This window comes from Eupeodes corollae, chromosome 1, assembly GCF_945859685.1.
Source record: "Eupeodes corollae chromosome 1, idEupCoro1.1, whole genome shotgun sequence".
NCBI lineage: Eukaryota > Metazoa > Arthropoda > Insecta > Diptera > Syrphidae > Eupeodes > Eupeodes corollae.
This window is the reverse complement of record NC_079147.1, coordinates 57,140,220-57,160,539: the sequence shown is the minus strand read 5'-3', so window position 1 is coordinate 57,160,539 and position 20,320 is coordinate 57,140,220. Positions and strand designations below refer to the sequence as shown.

The 20,320-nt window shown below is 32.2% G+C and overlaps 1 protein-coding gene across 1 annotated transcript in view; it reads right to left on the bottom strand.

Annotated features, from left to right (window-relative positions):
- The window catches only part of LOC129940224 (headcase protein), a 329,665-nt gene extending 322,532 nt beyond the window's left edge, over nt 1–7,133 (bottom strand). Inside the window, 1 exon segment of the mRNA XM_056048850.1 lies at nt 3,704–7,133. Coding sequence (XP_055904825.1) covers nt 3,704–5,178 — 1,475 coding nt within the window. The 5' untranslated portion in view covers nt 5,179–7,133.
- Between the last annotated feature and the right edge of the window lie 13,187 nt (nt 7,134–20,320).

The window sequence follows — 20,320 nt, the reverse complement described above, 5'->3', positions numbered from 1 at the left end:
ACTTAAAAATTTCAACGAATGTGTTACACGAAAAGCTGCACACAAGATGTTTAAATAAAAAAATAAATTATTTCTTTGGCGCTTTAGCTCGTAAAGAACCAAGGCCCAGCGACTTAGAATTATAAACCATTCCATTGTGTGCGAGTAATTTAAGGGGATGGAAGCATTTAAAATTGTGTGCCAAATTTGATAGTTCGAGAAGAACTTTTTATGACTAAAATAACACTTAAGGGATCTTAAAATTTCTTGAGCAAGGACAAAAAATTTACAATTATCAATTGAATTTATATGAATACTAATGTTGATTGATAGTAAAGAGCTAAGAACGTCTTTCAGCAGAAATGACTCCTCCATTGCGAAAATGATATTTAAAAAAAAAAATATAGCCTTTGAGTTTCTTAATTCTTTCATTAAATGCTGTAAAGATTAAATAAACGTTTATAATATTCCATTTACCGAAAATTAAAATGTGCGTTTTTAACAAATATTAAAGTTAAAATAAGACTAAGAAATTGAACTAAAAGGCTTTTTTAAGAAAAAGAAAAATAGACATAAATTTAAAAAAAAATGTATGCGTATTGCTTTTGTCAAAAAATTATGCCAAATTTTTTCGAATGTACTGCTTTGGACTTTCCAAAACGACACTATTCAGCACCTGTATGTTAAAATATTGCAGGAAGAGATGTTGCCGTATGCGTGTGATAAACACCAGCAAATTGGCCAACAATTGGTTTCGGGATAACTATGTGGAAGTTGTGGAGTTGCCTGCACAGTCGCCAGACTTGAACCCAATTGAAAATCTTTGGGCTGACGTAAGACGGTAGTGTCTCGGTGCAGGTAAAACAATAATAATGAACTTTGGACTATTATCAATATTTTCTGGAAATGGATTCCAGTTGAAAGATGCCAACTTCTCGTAAACTCGATGGAAAGGCGTTGTAATGCAGTCATTGCAAATAAAGGGAACGCGACACTATAGTAAGTATGAATAATTTTCAAACAGATTTAAAAAACAAATATAAAATATTTTAAAAAATAAATATTTTTTTTATTTTGAATGATCTTTTTATGATGCCGTGCTTTTTTTTTGGCAAAATTTAAAAATGCTTCAAGGTTAATAAATCTATTTAAAGAACTGAATAAGATTATTAATTTAACAGTAGGTTATTAAATAACATCTAGGTAGGTACTAATTAAGTTTTTCTGCATCAGAAACCTTTTGATGCGTTACAGTTCTATTTTTTGACCGCAGCTGTATATCAACTAGTAGGTATTAACTTAAAAGGTTCTGTTCTGCAGAGGATTTCCTTTTAGGCTTTATAGTATTAAAGTTTCCTTTTGATAAAGCCTTTTAGCTTTTATGGAATACAAATTTATTTAATTCAATTTTGTTTGCAAATTCTGGCTCACTTTTTTAAAAATTAGTTGGGTACCTACCTATCTACTCATTATTAACTTTCCAAAGGAAGTTTGCCAAATTGATAATTTTGATATTCTCGACGTTTCAAAGTTGCTAAGTGGCGTGTGTACGTACGTTCGCGACGTTTTTTTCGTCGTCCATAGCTCAAGACCCAGATGAGATATCGACTTCAAATAAATTATTCACATAATAAGACAGAAAGATGCAGAAAGGGCTCTCAAGAAAATTGCGTGGGTGGTTTTTTTACCTAGCAGTTTAAAAATATGTGAACATTTTATTTTTTTATAGGTACTCTAAATATCTCATGGACCAAAACCGCTAGACTTGAATTAAATTGTATAAAATATATTGTAACGTGATACCATACAAGTATTTTTTGGAAAAAAATTCAACTAACGATTTTTCTTATCAAAAAAAACTAAAAAAAAAATGTGTCACTTCGAAAATTTTACGAATACAAAATGATTTTAGGTATATCCAAAACAATTCTGTGGAACGAAAAATAAAGTTGTTAACATCTAGTAAACTTTTGAGAAAAAATAAAAACCTAAAAAAACATTAAGGCCCAACTATAATAGGCATAAGCAAACATAAGCTTATGTCAAGAACCCAACGAAAATTCACTTAAGTTTGCGAAATTACTGCGGATAGCCATAATGCAATTTTGCTCACGTATCTACCTGTCAGATTATACTTATACGGCGAGCGACTGTAATGTAACGAAACTGAGAAAAATTGAACGAAACGGAGCTAGACTCCATTATGTTCACTCGTATTGTGAATTTGTGATTCTTTGTATTCGCACGTTTACTTAGGCGCGCATATGCTAGCTTATGCCTATTATAGTTGGGCCTTTACTCAAAGTTGGTAAAAATTGAATTTCTACTCAAATAGTTTTTCAAAAATTAAAAATATTGTCTTTAAACTTTTTTTTATTTCACAGAAAATATTGTTTTCAATATTCAGTAGTTTTTTTATTAAAATCCAACAGTCCGTATTTTCTTAAAATATTAGGATCTACAAAAAATAGTAAGCAAATTTGGTAAGAATTGATGTTCGGTTCTTGATATCTCTCAAATTAATTTCATTCATCCAAATTGTAAAAATCTAACAAATTCTACTAAAATTGGTAAAAATTTGTTTTCGACTTAAATTCTATTTAACAAAACTAGATTTTCAAACTTAACCATTCCTTTATATGAAAAATATAGTCGGTAATTTTAAAATCTTTAAGAAAAATTTAACTAACAACTTTTTTAACTCAACCTAACAAACTTTTAAGCAAGAAAAATCGACAGACGGGATGGGAAGTTCGCAGTGTGGGTCGCATCCCAGCATCTTTTTTATTTTTTTAAATCGAGCAGAATCTGCTTCATGGATCTTGAATATTTTTAAAAACATTTTTGAAATCACAAATTTCGCGAATCCCATTTCAATATTCACTTCCAAAGACTGTTTTTTTTTGGAAAAAGAGATACCTATTGCTCTGTTTGAACTTCGAAGTTTACCAATCCTAACTTAAGCTTTAGGATATTTCGTTTTTCCAGTTTTCTGTTATTTTAAATTTTCTATGAATTTTTTTGTCTGTTAATTTATAATAGTTAGTCGCTACAATATGAACGGATTTCATCATAACTGTAATTTGAATATAGGTGGGAACATATTTGAAACATTTTTCTGTATTAACAAAATAAAGACAATTTTCTTAGCAACATTTTGAGGCAATATTTTTAATAAAAACCAATTCACTACTGAAAATTTATTAGAACCTTCATATTTATTAGTTACGTACCTACATTGGAAATTTAAATTCTTGATTTTGGATATCAATGCTCCATTTTTATATTTTCTCCTTTTTCTGCTTTAAATATTAGACCAAAAGGCTACATTTACATTTTGGTATCATTTCAACCATTTTTCCCTATCAAATTTGTTGCTATCTTTTTTATCGCTTTTAAAACCAATTTCGAACTTTTGCAATTTTTTGTTTCATCTTCAGGAAATTTTGATAAAATTTTCCGAATCAGTTTTACAATTAAATTTAAAAAAATCATAAAATTACAAGACACTAGTTTAAGGTAGCTCATTTCTAATTGTTCGCTTTCCTTTTAAATTTATTTAATTTCTCTTTGAATTTATATTCTTAAATCCCAACTAAGAATTCTTATTGGATAAAAAAAGAGAAAAACTTCCCCTCATTACTAATTAGACCAACTCCCGGAAATTCACAAAAATAAAATATAAGAAAATTCAATAAATAAAAAAAAAATTAAAAAAACTTACCGAACTCTTTCAGAATAAAGTTCAACTTCTTTATTCTTTTGTTGTTGGACAATTTGTTGTTGTTCGATTGGTGACAATTGTTTTAATTTACTTCCCGGTGCTAAATTTCCATTGGTTATCATTAGATTGCTGTTATTATTGACAATACCGTTATTAATATTATTATTTATGTTATTATTGATAACAACATTTGAATTTGAATTTCCATTTGAATTATTATTATTATTCATATTATTAATCATCATATTCGAATTATTATTTGATTGAATTGGATTGGTTAAAATGATATTGTTGCTGTTAATTGTATTTGAATTATTATTCTGATTCTGATTGATCTGATGATGATGGACTGGAGATGCACTTGATTCACTTGAAGCTGAAACTGGTGGCGATGTTGTGCCACTGCTCGATGATAAACTTCCAGTGCGTGTTCGCAAATCCATAGACCCACCGCCAACGACGCCATTACCATTGGTGGTGTTGTTTGTTGAATTATTTAGACCATTTCCAATGACACCCACATTACCGTTTGTCGATGATTGTTGATGGTTGTTCGATGGAGTTTGGGTATTGGGATGATAGTTACCCGGATTGATTGTGGTTAGCGATAGGGAAGGCTTTTGGTTGCGATTGCGTTTCTTCTTCTTTTTGGTTGATTCCTCATCGGAGGCGCGATTATTCAAGTAGACCCCATTGTGAGAGGCCTTAGTAGGTGGTGGTGGTGTCCAATCGAGATCCTTGCGGATGTGTCCACGGCCACACTTGCATCCGCACGCTTTGAAAACCAAATCATAGCCCTTCTTAGTCCATAAATTCTGCAATCTCTGGCGATCCGACCACGAACGAGCCCTGCCAATTGTCTTGAGGGTTATCAACACCGACTGCTCCCACGACTCGAAGCACTCCCGATGCATATACTGTCCTGCCGAACAACTCTCATTATTGCAAATCACACGAATGCACTCACTTAGATTTTCCATCGAGATCAGACCATAGTCTGGACTTGACGAGCTCATCTTGAAGCAATCGCCAGTTGGTACACAACATCGGATGTAAGTAGTTTCGCGAGTTGGAGACATCATAAGCGATATTGTAGATGATGATGTCGATGCTGATGACGATGACGAGGACGACGACGATGATGAGGAAGAAGTAATTGATGATTCGGATAATACTGGCGATGCAATAATTTTACCGCTGTCGATGGTCAAATGATTTTCTTGAAATTGATCACCACCAATTCCAACTCCGATTCCTAATCCACCTCCTAGACCAACTACTGTCAAACCAAGAAGATTATGGACATCAACCGTGGATGTGGATGATGGTCCAGTTGTCGTCGTGTTCGTGGAAGAGGATAGTCCAGTTGGTGATGACGACGATGATGATGATGAAGATGGTGGTGGCGGTGGTGTTGGGGTTAGCGTCGATGACGTCGTGTGATGATTGCTTAAATTGTTCCTTCGCGGCGCCATAAGGAGCAGCGGATGATATGCCGTTAAGGTAGCTATTTTCGTAGTTTTTTTAAACCGTTATTTCTCAAAAAAAAATAATATATGATAATTATGTATAAAATATTCTTTTATGTTGTTGTTGTTTAGTTGTTAATTTAACTAAATTTATATTTTTTCTCACTCTCACTCAAGTTTTCACTTTTTTTCTTATCTTGATTCGTTTTAAATTTTTCTTTTTCTTCTTTTACTCTTCTACTTCGCCTTTCAACTACGACAAGGACGACTGCACTTATCATCTGTGATCGAACATAACTATGTCAGTTTTTGTAGATGTTTAAAAAAAAAAACAACAAATATTTTTTATTTTATTTTGCTAATTTTCTTTTTGTTTGGTTTAATTTTTTAAAAATTTTACTTTTTAAAAAAATTTCCTGAGGTAAAGTTGTTGCTCACTACTTCTAGAAAGAAAATCGATCGTTCACTACGCGCGTTTTGTTTTTCTTTTCTTCTTTTAACTTTTGTTTATTTATTTACACATTTTTTTGTTGTTGTTTTGTTTAAATTTGATTTTTAAACATTTATAAATTTTTTGTATATTTTTACGGTGGATATACAAAAATTGTAGAGGGACAAGGAGTAGGTACGTATAAAAAAGAATTGTTTCAATTTTGTTTGTTTTATTTTATTTAATTTTTCTTTATTTTTTATTTTGTTTTTTTTGTTTTTTGTTTATATTTTACAGGGAAGGAAGATAATACCGTTAAATTTTTATAGTAACAAACATTTCATTTTATTTTCATTTATTTATTTGATTTAATTTGAAAAAAAAGGAAAACAACAAAAATCGTTTTTGTTTAACACTCTTCTTTTAATTTGTTGCACTCGCAGCAGTTGCAAAATTTAATTCTTTTTTTTTGAAAGAGGGTGGTGGTGAGATTTTGTGTGTGGTGCGGTGGTAGAATGAAGAAGACGAGAGAAACTACAAATAAAATAGAAATTGTAACAAAATTTCGATAGTATACAAAAATTGTGTTTCCTCCTTTAAAAAACGGTTAAAAGGTAATTTTTATTTTTATTATTTTTGTGTTTTGTTTAAATTTATTTTTAAAAAACCGATGGAGTTCTTTTTATTTTTGTTTTTGTCGGAATTTTTATTTAAGTGTGTTTCTGGAACGAACTGATCTATCGGAAAGCGAAAATGAAACTGAAATTTCACTCGAGCAATGATAATCAATGGAGGCGCACACAAAACACCGACACGACACGACAGACATTGAGCAGCAAAGTACAAGAAAAACTACGATACGACGACGGCAAAGGCAACGGCAACAGCAACGGCGAAGGCGAAGGCGATGCACAGCATGGTTGGTTTCACAGTTTGTTTCTGTTTGGCTTTGTATTTGTTGATGATGACGGTGAGCGGTGACGGCGAAGGCGAAGACGACTGCGAGACGTCGATGAGAATGAATATGAACTGTAGTTGTTGCTATTGCTGTAGAGCGTAGAGTTGTAGCTGTCGGTCTGTCGGTGGTGTTTTCTGTTTGTTTGTGTGCCTCTTTTGCGCCCCGTATGTAGAATTATTGTAGAACCATGCGAAGCACCACGAACCATCACCACACCACCTCACCACCGTCAACATTTCCATTTCCACCACTTTTCCTCATCTTCAACAGCGGTACCATAGCAGCAACAGCAAAGTTGGTTAAAAGGGGATAGAGTGAATTCGGGGCGAATTTGGTATTTTGCAGATTTAATGAGTGGAAGAGAGATGCAGTTATAGTTTGTTGATTCTGCTCTGCCTCTGTTAACTCTCCAACTCGACTTCTACTGCCACTGCACTGCACAATCATCTTCATCTCTCATCATCATCAACATTTTCCCATTACCATCCCTCTTTTTTTGGTTTTTGTATGAGGTATGCTGTTATTGGGCTGCAGTGCTGACGAGACGAGGCGAATGTCATTGTTTTTGAAAATTCCCGTTGCAAAAGGAAAGAAAACCCTTGAATATACAGTACTCAACAAAATAAAATATACACACAAACAAATGGAAATTGATGGTATACAGAGAAATCTCTGGTCGAGTCGATATCGGAAATCGGAATAAGATAACAGAGCAAAGCCAGGGTTGCCATATTTTTATGATGCTAATAATATTTGCACTTTCGATTTTTACAGAAATGTTATAAATTAAAAAGAAAGAAAAATAAATAAAGCTCAAATTTTTTACTAAAACATTTACATTTCACAAATTTTGTTTATGCGTTTGATTAATTTTTAAAGTTTCACTTTTTTGTTTAAAATTGTTTATTTAAAAAAAAAACAGAAAATATTTTATTTTCACATTTCTTAATGTTTCATTGAAGACTAAAACTTTGTTTTATAGATATTTTTTTTAAGAAATTGTTTTGGAAAGTTAGTTATAAATATTAGGACAATTTAAGACGGGTGCATAGGTATACAGAACCTTGAACGCACCCCAAATCTTATAATGTGCGAAGTGGGAGCGTTGTAGAACAGCAGCATGCCTTCCCATACGTATCACCCTTTTTGTAGGCCGTCACATTTAATAAATAAATACATTGGGTGGTCCGACAGTCCGTTGAGAACTAGGTCCTAGTGAGTTACAAATCTCAACCATTCCTGTGTGCGCGTACTGCTGTCAGGGATTTAGGAGAGCTACATTTTTAAGTGTTTGGAATGAGAAGAAAATTGAGAAGTAAATTTCACTCGCGAGCATCTAAAGTCACCATCTATCAAACACTCATCATCCCAGTTCTCATTTATGGCGCTAAGGCCTGGACCCTGTCAAAGAAAGATGAAAGCATCTTAGGATGCTTCGAGAGAAAAATTCTTCGGGTGATTTTTGGTCCCGTATGCATAGATGGAGAATGGAAGAGAAGATATAACGATGAACTGTACGGGCTGTACAACGACGCTGACCTAGTTAAAGGAATTAAAGTCCAACGGTTTAGATGACTATGTCATGTAGAGCGAATGGACATCAACGGCCCAGGTCCGCCCCGGACTCTAGCGCCACATTAAGTAAGTTCATTTTTAGGTCGAATCTGAACAGATAATTTGAGAAAGCACTTTTTGTTACAAAAGTAATCTTGGAGAGTTTGTGAATTCCTCCCAATAGGCAGTACCATTGAAATAAATTTCAATGGCACAGATAGGGATCTCTCTAGCATGACAGTTCAACGCACTTACCATCATAGCATGGGTACTACAGGATATTTCGCCTTACTATCCTTATTGTAGTAGGCGCAGGCTAAAACAAAAAATCAAAAGAATTTCGTATGATTTAAAAGTGTTTACGAAACAACTTAAAAAAAGGGTCAGGTCAATATTTTAGTCAAATAGCTATTTTTCACTATGTATTTGATCACAATCTTTAGCCAAAGCTAATCCAAACTTTGAATTTAGTTTTCACCAACTTGTAAAGTTATTATACGTAAAAAAGAAGTTTGTTTTGAGTCAATTGAATATGTACAAAAACAATTTAATCGCTTTTTATGAACGTTTTCAAGTATTGGATAGTTTAAATCAACACGTTTATTGTTTTTAGGAAAATTAAATTTCTGATCTTAAGTTTTAAGATCAAAGGGTAGATTTACATGATTTAAATTTGTTTTGAAAGCTAAAATGGGTTTGGTTGGACACCAAGATCTAACCGGACATGCAGCATGAGTCGAAAATAGACAATGGCACAGACAGGGAACAGTTAAGGTCGAGGTGGTTACATCAAAAATTACAGAAACTGAGTATAAGAGAATTTTAGAAGGACATTTTCCTAAATTACCTAACATTTTGGATCCATAAACTTGGCCTACCAACATGTTGGAGCGCCTATTCACTGCAACTGCAACTGAGTTAGCTTTTAGCGAAATATCGTCGAACTATATCATAAGGGTTTAGGATTCATACCGAAAGTATACCAAGCACTAAGCTTAACTTGACTTAAACAAATGTTTAATTTTTCTTAGTAGAAAGCTTTGCAAGTGGACAAAAGAAACACTAGTGGCTTATTTTTAATAACTCTTTTCAAATTTAAATCTAAACATCTTAAGGGAGTTAAAAGATGTTAAAACACCCTTTAATATTTGGAAAAAATATAGAAAGTATTTGCAAGTTTTTTTCTGTGTATTTAGTTGAAACAAAGTGTATCTGCTTCTCCAGTGCGTTTAGTGGAAAAAGGCGAAAAGTCAAAATCAGCCTTTTTATTGAAAAAAAAAAACAAAACTATTGCCGCATTTACATTAATTCAGTACTTGTTAAGATCACATCTATGGCTCTATTTAAATATATTCTTATAATAGAAAATTTTCAAGCCGATACTTGCATGTTTTGCCTCAGGAACTGATTTACCATCATACCTTGCCTTTATAAATAGCTAAATACAAAAATATGATGCAACTTGCAAAGAGCTTTGTTCCACCGAATAAATTTTGCTTTATTATTTCAATGAATGATCCCTTTTCCTTTAATAATAAATAACTTCTTTGTGCTTCATTATTCATAGATCAACATCTAGAAGCAAATTTCATATTTTTTGGTGCAAGTAAGGATCAGATCCAAACTTTATAAAGTGAAATAATTACTTGAATTTAAAAAAAATGAAAAGAGCTTTTATTTGATGATTTCTCACAAAAAGTTAAATGTGGGATTGCTTCCCTTTTGCTTAAATGTCCTCAATTGAGAATTGGTTTTCCATTACCAGAACACGCGTAAAGACTAAATGAACCAGTGCCTGACTAGCTTACTTTTTACTTTGAATTTAGTTATACATTCAGTGTCATATTTTATAACATATGCTTATCAAGCCAAAACATTCAAGCTAATGCTTTTATGAAACTGATTGCAGGAAATGTTTTAAAAAAATGTACTCAGCCATCTTATTGTAAAACAAACCAATTTTTAAATTCATAATTAAAAGTTAATTGAACTAATTAGAATGTTTACTTAACTTTACTTTAACAATTTAAACAAAAATTGTAAGTTGCAGATTATAACTTTAGTTTATAATTGTTCATTATTCAATGAGTACCTTACTTAAATCTGAAGCTTCACTTGCATTTATAAATAAATTCGCAAAAAAAAATTTGAAAAAAATATCCACTTATCAACACAATCCCAAAAAAATAGAACACTGAACCAATAGAACGGAGAATAAATGTAAAAATAAAACATTTTTGGGTGAGTTTTATATGAAAAAGTAAAAAGTGTTCTGTCCTCCCATGAAGTGTAGATAAATATTTAAAACATTTGATTTGCAGCAAATTGACTAACCTCTGAAGATTACAGTTCACCAATGAAAATTAATTTTTAAAATCGAAGACACCTCACCTGGTATAGGCTCTGGATAAAACTCCACAACTCTGTTTAAAATTAAAATTTTGCATGAGATTTATGATGTGAAAGAATTTCCACCATTTTGAAGTCTGGAAGAACTTTAGGAAAGAAACCAATTAAAAATACAATCTAATTTCTGACTTTTGCAGAACATTTTAAATCCTTATACAAACTAATTTGGTGTAAACCAGCTCCCTTAAGATCTGTTTAAAAATGTTTCAAGAAAACTTAAACCTTTACGCCTTTTTGCAAATTATTGGAAAAAAAATCTATCGTTTCTTTATTGCTCATGGAATCCTATATTATGAAGAGCCTTCTATGGTATCTAACTAAATTATTGACAAACAATTTAAAACCATTTAGTTAAATGAAGGGCCATTTTTAGAAATTTACTAAGCTTACTATCTCTTAACAATTTGCTTAAGTTCAAATCACAGAATGGCCAGCTATTTGCGAAATCCATGTGACAACTGCACACTTGTTATTATAAGAGAAGTTGATGGAATGGATGAGTCAATAGTTAGAAATTCCAATTAATAGGTCCGTTTAAGAGTATTTCCTTTATTTATTTTCAGCAACTGTCACTTTTTAGACGTGTTTAGATGCTCGTTTTTTAATAAAAGACCATTATCAAATTACTATTTAGCAAAAAGAAAAGAAAGGTTTACAAATTTGGAGTACTGTAGTAAATTGCTAGCTATTTAGCAAATTGCTAGCTTCTAAATTGAATAAAATGATTTAAGATCAATAAAATTTGAAGGACAATCAATTCTTTTTACTACTCTTTTTCTATAGAAAGAACATTTCAATGGCAAGAATAAAAAAAAGATTGCAAATTTTATTTAAAACCAATATTACTTCTTAAAATTAAGATTCAAAAAAGTTAACTCGTCAAAGAATGTGGCCTCTAGATATTTTTAAATTTCTGGCAAATATATGTACTTCTTAATTTTTTTTAATAAATTCCAGAAAGTAAAATAAAAGTTTACAAAATTTATACTTGTTATATTCGGTAAAATAAATATTATGCTTTTGAAATATTAATCAGAAATTGCACTTATTTTAAGCTTCTTATTTTGAAATCTCATAATTTAAAATTAAACTTAAGTGAAACAGAAATTCGTTTGATCTTGAAAGTCAAATCAAAAATTCCCAGTCTCCAAACAAAAATCCAATTAACAAAATTAAGTTATTGTTTTTTGAAAGTATTTGGAAAAGTAGCTAGCTTGCTTAAAAAGCCTTAAATTGTTACTATACAAACTATTGCTTTCCAATTCTCAAGAGTTAGACCTTTTATAAGCTAAATTATTGATTGGGAAGTATTCTATCTGTATGCATAGGTTATTTAGCAGTTGCGGTGGGCTGCCATGCCCGAGGCCTTAGGTCCAAAACCTGTATGTGCCATCTAGAGTTTTTGACGGGTACTGCCTCACGCGAGAAATTGACAAATAATCCAAGTGTAATTCTTGTCATGAAAAGTGCTTTATTAGCCATTCACATTCGGCTTTAAAAACTAGAGGTCCCCTTCATCCCAACTCACACAGATTAATGGTTAAAAGTTGTAAGTCACTAGGCCCTAGTTCTCAAAGTTGCGCTACCTAATTTATTATTGTTTATTTATGTATATATTTGAGTTTAATTCGTGTTTAGGAACATTTTTTTATTGTATGTATATCTTTTCGATATTTCGTATAAAAAAATATAATCGTAAATATTCATTACAAAAAGTTTAAAATTCGAAAAACTTAATTATTCACCCTTTTATCTGAAAACAAAATCACTCTTTTAACAGAATATCGGTCAGTATGGCAACCCTAAACAGACCAACCAAAGCAGGAGAAGTGATGGTGGAGGAGTTGTTTTTGGGTGGTTTGGCGATGCGATGTAGTGACGGTGAAAAGTGTGTGGAAAATGCATCTCTCGATGTGTTCTGACTTTATTTTGTTGCGATAGTATTGTGTGCGTAAACTTGAAATTGAAAATGAAACTTTTTTGTATGTACACACATCCATTTGTTTTCTCTTTTTCGCTCAAGGCTTTTTACGCAAAAACGCAAGGGCAAAAAGCAAAATTGTTGCGTTGATTCTGATTCATTATAAAGTTTTGTAAGCTTTGTATGCAGGCCGAGGCAGACTCTCTAGAGGTATCTCTAGCGAAATTAACGGTTTGTTTTTTATTTTTAGGTTTTCTCTCTTGTCTGGTGCAGTTTTTTTCTTCTTCTTCTGTTGGTTTGGTATTCTGTTGAATATTGGTATCAGATTCTGCAAAGTAGGGGAGTTAAATAGGATTTTATTTTTGCACACCCACAAGATTTATTTTAAGGGGAATGGTGTAAAATAATTTCGTAGAAATTCTGTTTCATAGAAAGAAAGTGCGTTAGTAGTGAAAAGTGTTACCGTATTTCTTGTTTCTGTTTTCAACTAAGTACTTTAAATTTGAATTAATGGGTGTACAGTTTTGGATAGTTATTTCTTAAGGACTTAACATTTTATTTGAAATTACGATACTAACTATAAACAAGTTTTAATCTTTTGCTAACTAGTAAAAACACAAATTCTCATTATCACAAACTTTGAATATAAGCAGGTCTAAAAAGTGACAGTTGGTGAAACCGAAACAAAACTTTGGGCTTGTCAAAAACTCAAAAATCATATGGATTCATTGAATTATCAAGGTTCTAAAAGTTGGAATAGCCATTTTGTGACGTAGGTTTACTTTATTAAAATATTGGAAGATATCAAGATTCCAAAGTCGTTAAAGTTTAGCTAAATCAGAGGTTATCACAAATTCTGGCTTAATTTTTTTTAAACACGAGTTTTAAAAATTGATGTTCATAGTAAATTCATAAAGAGTACCGTTGCCAAATACAAGGTCATTGAGCAATAGGTACATTCGATCAGTTTTGTGAGTTCTTTATTGCAGTGAAGTTGTACAGAAGAAATCTCTAATTAATAAAAACGAAATTTGTGAAACTGATACAAAATTAAAGTTTAGTAAGTAAGCTGTAGTATTTTTGTCCCGTGATAATTTTTGATTTGGATCTTTTTTAAAGGTGTCGTTGGAGGTAAGTCTCTCATTCCGCCATCCCAATCATTGTAGCATGTTCCAGGAAGAACTTTTGGTTATAAAAGAAGTCTTGTCCTGGCTTAAAAACGGGATATCAACATCTGAGATCCGCATTTCCTCAGATAGTCATGCCGCTATCAAATCTCTATAACTCTATCTCTTTGCTTCCGGTTCCGGACCATTGAAATATTCCAGGAAATTGTTAGGCAGATGGACTTGCCATAAATGGTACAGTACAACTCATTCTACTATGTTTGGCTAATGTTGAAATACCAATCGCTACATGTAAATTATTGCTAATGAAAGACGATACATAAAAGGTCACGTAGGCCATCTCTAAGCAGATCGGATATCGAGCACTGTCTGCATATTTTAAATGATTTTTTCTTAAGCTGTATTGATGGGGTACCCGTAGCGTGATGGTTAGTGCGTTGGACTGTCATGCAAGGGGTCTTGGGTTCAATCCCTGCCTGTGCCATCTTTTCACGGGTACTGCCTCTTGCAAGGAATTGACAAATCCTACAAGAGTAATTCTTGTCATGGGAAGTGCTTTCGCAAATTAGCCGTTCGGATTCGGCATATAAACTCTAGGTCCTTTACATTTCTGACAACATTACTAGCACACAGGAATGGTTGAAAGATGTAAGTCACTAGGCCCTGGTTCTTCATAGACTGTTGCGCCACCTAATTTATTTATTTATTTTATGTATGGATGGAAGGAACGCAAAATTACTTTTTTAGTCAGGTTTTGATATACCACCTTTTCGATGTCGAAAAAAATGATCATAAGGCTTTTTTAGGCTATGTGAATTCAAAAAAATTAGTGATGATCTTCCAATTCTGTTGTCCAGATCTTTAATAATGAGTATGCATGTTTTCAAAGTACTTGGGTTTTCTTCTTATAACATATATCCGTTGTTTTATCACATCAAGCATAAAAAATATATTAGCTAATAGGTAAAACCGAATTTTGGAGGTCAGAAATGTGCGACAACAATAAAACCTTAAAGACATAATTGTATTTTCATTCCACCAGACCTATAGAAAAATTCAATACAAAATAACCTTTAATCAAACGATTAAATTTTACGACATATTTAGGAAGACATCAATTAAAATATATTGAGTTTAAACCATCCATTCTAGTGCTTTGAAAACCGTTATTTTTAACGTTTTTGTAAATTAAAAATTTTGACATTTCTCGATGTTTAAGGACCGTAGAATCAAATTGAAAGATTTTTAAAGAGATATCTGTGTGTGCGGGAAACCATTTTTTCGTCGTCTATATTTCAAAAACATCTTTAAACGTTGAGATAGATGGAAGTAGCGGTTTTTATACAAAAAAAAATAAAAAGCCTTACAAATAAACAATACTAGAAGTTGGTAAAAATTGATTTTCGACTCAAATGGGTTGGTAAAAATTAAGGATTTACAATATAAACTTATTTTGATCTATAAAAAATCCAATCCAATCGAAGAAATCCAAAAATTCCATTATAAATTTTGTTCGTAAAAAATATGAATCTAAAAAAATACTACACAAAATTTTAAAAACTGATGTTCGATTTGAATATCTGACAAAAAGCCAAACTTCTTCAAAATTATTTCATTCAATGGAAATTATTTTGTCAAGCGAAGATAAAGTTCTTAAAAAATCCAATCGGTATTTTGTTTTATAAGAAAAGATAACTTTCAAAAAACGCTGCTAAAATTATTAAAAATCGTTTTTCAAATACAAGTGTTTTAAACAAAAACAGATATTGAAATCAAGGTATTTTATCATATGGAAATATTGTTGCTAACTTTCAGTTAATTTTTTAAGAAAAATTCAATTTAGAACTTTTTTTTACAAAACACGGAAACCTACAAAAACATCAAAAAAACTAATGAGAAGAACGAAAGATATTGACTGCAAATTTTTGTAATTTGTATAGAAAAATTGACACCTATTAGGGTCTAAATTACATGACTTTGACCATTCCTTAAAATTAAACAAAATATCATCCAAATTTCATTAAAAAACCGTGTTTTGCCTAATGTTACTGCTATTAACATTCTGTTGAGATAACGTTCAAACTATTTAGCATCATTATTGCAATTTTCTTAATACAAATCAAAAGCTGTACATATTCATTGGAGAAAAATACAAGCTGCAAAAGTGTTAAACGCAACAATACTCATGTGTTACTATTCTCCAACGCGATTTGTGTTAATTTATTTATATCGTAGAAATGAGAAATTTCCCAGTCTGCAAAGTACTCTGCACATTCACTCAATAGAATTGAATTCGCCGTAACTTTTTGTATACTCTTTCTCTCGTTCTCAGCTCTCTCTCTTTCTCTCAGTTGCTATTTTTGCTTTTTCACTATTTTCACAAAACCGGCAACGGCAACAAAATGACAACAAAAAAGCCGGCTTCCGTTTGTTTTGTTTTTCTACACTAATATTTTTGTTTTTCTTATTGGATATTTTATTTTTCCCCTCTTGATTTTCTTCTCATTCCTTTTCGCAAATGGTTTTTTGTTTTCCGTTTTCTGCACACATTTCGTGTGTGTGTGATATTTGTGTTGTATTCTGTACGTTATTCCATATATCCAGACTTTACTCACCCCCTTCTTTCTCTTTTTTTACGATTTATGTACGAATTTCACTTTCGGTTTTTGCTTTGGCATTGACTTCTTCCTTTCCTTACCGTTTATACTAAAGCATAAGCGGTGAGGAGATGAAGATGGAATCATAGGATGGCAATGGCAATGATGGTTTTATAGGATTTTTATATCGTTAGTCTGTTGTTTTGATGTAAAGATATCGTAAGTTGAAAGGGGAAGTAATAACATGGCACTACTTGGTTAGTTACTTTTGCAGTTTCAGTGTAACTTTAAACTTACGATATTTTAATAAAATACCTACATTGATATACCTACTTTTCAAAAGTAAAAATTTAGAAATTTAAAAGCATTGTTTCTTTTTGGGATCATCTGGGAATTTTTGGAAATTCTATAACAAACAGATTAATTTTTTTAGACAGTTTCTTTGTTGTATAGGTACACCATATCAAAAAATTGTTCGTACAGGTGATTCTTCAAAATAATAGCTAAGGTATTTAAAGAAAAATAGATCTATCCTTGATGAATGTTTAGGATCGTTGTCTTGCACAAGTAAAATGTCGTCTTCAAGGCCAATTTTTAAAGCGCTGGCTTTCAAGTTTTGTTTTAAAATTTGTAAATATTTGTTTTTATCCATTGTTGTTTCTATGAAAACTAAATTTCCCACACCATTGGACCCCATAGCTCCCCAGACCATAACATTTCCGCCTCCATGTTTCACCGTTGATTGCAAATTCTTCACATCTAATGCTGTGTTTGGTTTGCTCCACACAAATCTGCGACCGTCCGACTCAAAGACATTAAACCCGCTTTCGTCAAAGAATAACACATTGTTCCAAAAATCATCTGGTTTTGAAACGTATGCATTCGCATAGTTCAAGCGTTTTGAAATGAATGCAGAAAGTTCCGAACAGTTTAAGGGTTAAACGATATTCCATCATTTGGGATCAGTCTTTACCATTCTTTTAATTTTTCGTTCCATTTGAGCGTCTAGTATTTTTTTTCGACCTCTTACTGGGGCCACTTCAAAGCTTTTATTTTTCAAATAATTCTTTAATACATATTGAACTGTAGACCGTGGTCCGCCAATAGTTTCTTAGTTTAAAAATCAGTTTTCTTACTTCAAGAGATAATTTTTTATGAGAAGCCTCCATTTTTTAAAATAAACTTCGCAAAATAAAAAAAAAACAATTGGAAAGATCAATACATCAATATCATTACAGTACACAATTTACATTTCAAAAAGAACCGTTATTTCCATTTTGTTAGAGATAGAGAGAGAGAGAGCAGTGTACGAACATTTGTTTGATGTACGACAAATTTTTTGACATTCCTGGCAAAATTTTACTAACAGTAAAAAAAACATGAGGCAAAGCTGGAACATTTTGTTACATTTCCTATTATACATTATAATTTAATCAAATAAAGTCAATGAGCTCAAATTCGTGGTAGAAAGTTCATAGTGTAAGGGAAACCCATTTATTTTCAATTGCTGTACGAGTATGTATATGTTTGGTAGAAAAACACATTCTCTAAATCTGTTCTTTGCAATTTTTTCAGAATCTATGCAAAAAGATAGCGTTAAATTAAGATTTGTCAAATATTTTGAAATTGGTAATGGATTCAACCGTTTATCAAAATTTTCGTTGATCTGGGCCAAAGGAATGTATTGTATAGAAAACAAAGTTTTTTCTTTACAACGATGGTAACGGGAAATACATTTTGCGGTTTCAAAAGCTTAAAGTTAAACAAATTTTTTTGTTCAGTTGACAGTTCGTCATTTACGAAAATGGATCGCATAAGTATCGCACAACGCATTAAAATAGTTAAATCTTCAAAAATGGTGAATCTGCCACAGCCACATACCGTGCTTTAAGACGATATTTTGGTTTTGGCAAAGTTGTAAAAAAATTTGAAGAGACTAGTTACAGATATTGCAAGACCTATCATCATCTTTCGTACTACTGAAAACATCGGTGCTATAAGTGAATGTGTTGACCATTCCTCGTTGTTCTCAGGAATAAGGACTGTTTTCCATATCAAGTTTAGGTCACAGAACAACTGAAGCCAGCTCACAATTTACATCGTGGTAGATATGTCGAATTTGAACAACAGGTGGGGGACGGCGATTTTCCCCTAACATTTTCTTTAACGACGAAGCACATTTCTAACTCGTTGGTTATGTTAACGAACAAAATTGTCGTATATGTGGTTCTGAAAATCCTCAAGTAATTGAAGAGAGGCCATTAAATCCACAAAAAGTCACTTTCTCTGGTCCGGAGTTGTGATTGGACCTCACTTCTTTGAAAAGGACGATGGAACGACTGTCACTGTCAATTCGGAGAGTTATGGTCATAATATGATAACCTACTTCGTAAACTTGTGATTTTAAAAACAAATCTTAAGTAACTTTTGTACGTTCTTCTACAAAATAAATCATTTTTAAAATTCACAGTTGAGCGTTTTTTCAACTTTCTGCTTCTTATTTTAAATTCCCTACCTCAAATCGTCAATAATTTCATCAAAACTATCTCTATTTTCTAGAACTGACTGTGAAGCATTGGCATAGACCATTTGTGTTTATCATGGACACAAAAAAGTAAAATCTAAAGGCCTTAAACCACAAGATTTCGGTTTGCAAAGGTGATTACCTGCTCGAGAAATAACGCTGTTAGTAGACTTTTATTAAAAAACTGCGATCTTCGAACTTTAAACTTTGCATTTTTTTTTTGGGAAGTGAATGTTAACAATTTCAATTTCGTTCCATTTTAAGTTATATCGAAGTTTTTACTTATCAAACGGCAAAAGACGACAGTTACAGTTGCTCAAATAAAAGGCTATTCAAATTGAAACCTCTTATTCGAAAACATTAAAGAAGGTAAGCTAACTCCACATAACTTAATTCGCCAATATACAGAACCTTTTAAAAATTATAACTTTTTTGGGATATACTAATGTTCTTTGAAATTCAATTGTTGATAAATAAATAAATTGTTAAAAAGGTTCAACCACTAGGTAATTTCAAAAATATTTGTAAAATGATTATTTTTTGGTAAATTTTGAAAATAGTTCGATCCCAAATAAATATTCTGTTATGTAAATATATCTATGCTCATCTTGATCTTGACTTTTCCACGTGAATTAATTGTAAACAAAAATCGAAACTATCTCATTATAATTATTGTTTAACAGACTTAACACAAGTTAAAATTTTTCAACATTTTTATAAACGCCTTTTAAAAAAAAAATATGTATGACGCTTTCTAAATTTAAATAGGTAGCTGTTTTTTTAATTTAAAAATTTGCGATGGTTTTCTATAATATATTCAAAAAAATTTTGAAGAGCAAATTTTAAAAATCGTGGAAACATTTATACTAAAACAATTATAAACTACAGGGCTAAACGGCTTAAAAACATTTTTTGTCTTTATGACGAATCCCTTTTCTAAACAAGCTACCCAATACATCATGATTTTGGAATAAGTATATCTATTGAAACTTACTTACTTAAGGTGGCGCTACAGTCCGGAAGGACCTGGACCTCAACCAACATGCGTCTCCAGCCAGCTCGGTACCTAGCTAGCTGTCTCCAGTTTCGCACGCCAAGTTCGTTGAGGTCCTCTCCCACCTGGGTGCGCCACCTGAGTCGCGGTCTTCCTCTACTGCGCCGTCCTTCGGGATTGGATTCGAACATCGTGTTCTTCGCGTTGATGTCTATTCGCTCTACATGACCTACCCATCTAAGCCGTTGGACTTTAATTCTGCTAACTAGGTCAGTGTCGCTGTACAGTCCGTACAGTTCGTCGTTATATCCTCTCCTCCATTCTCCATCTATGCGTACGGGACCAAAAATCACCCGAAGAATTTTTATCTCGAAGCATCCTAAGACGCTCTCGTCTTTCTTTGACAGGGTCCAGGCCTCAGCGCCATAAATGAGAACCGCGATGATGAGCGTCTTATAGATGGTGATTTTAGATGCTCGAGAGAGGACTTTACTTCTCAATTGCCTTCTAAGTCCAAAGAAGTAGCGATTTGGAAGAGTTATTCTTCGTTTGATTTCAGCGCTGGTGTCGTTGTCTGCATTAATAGCGGTGCCTAGGTAGACAAAGTCCTTAAGTACCTCAAAGTTATAGCTGT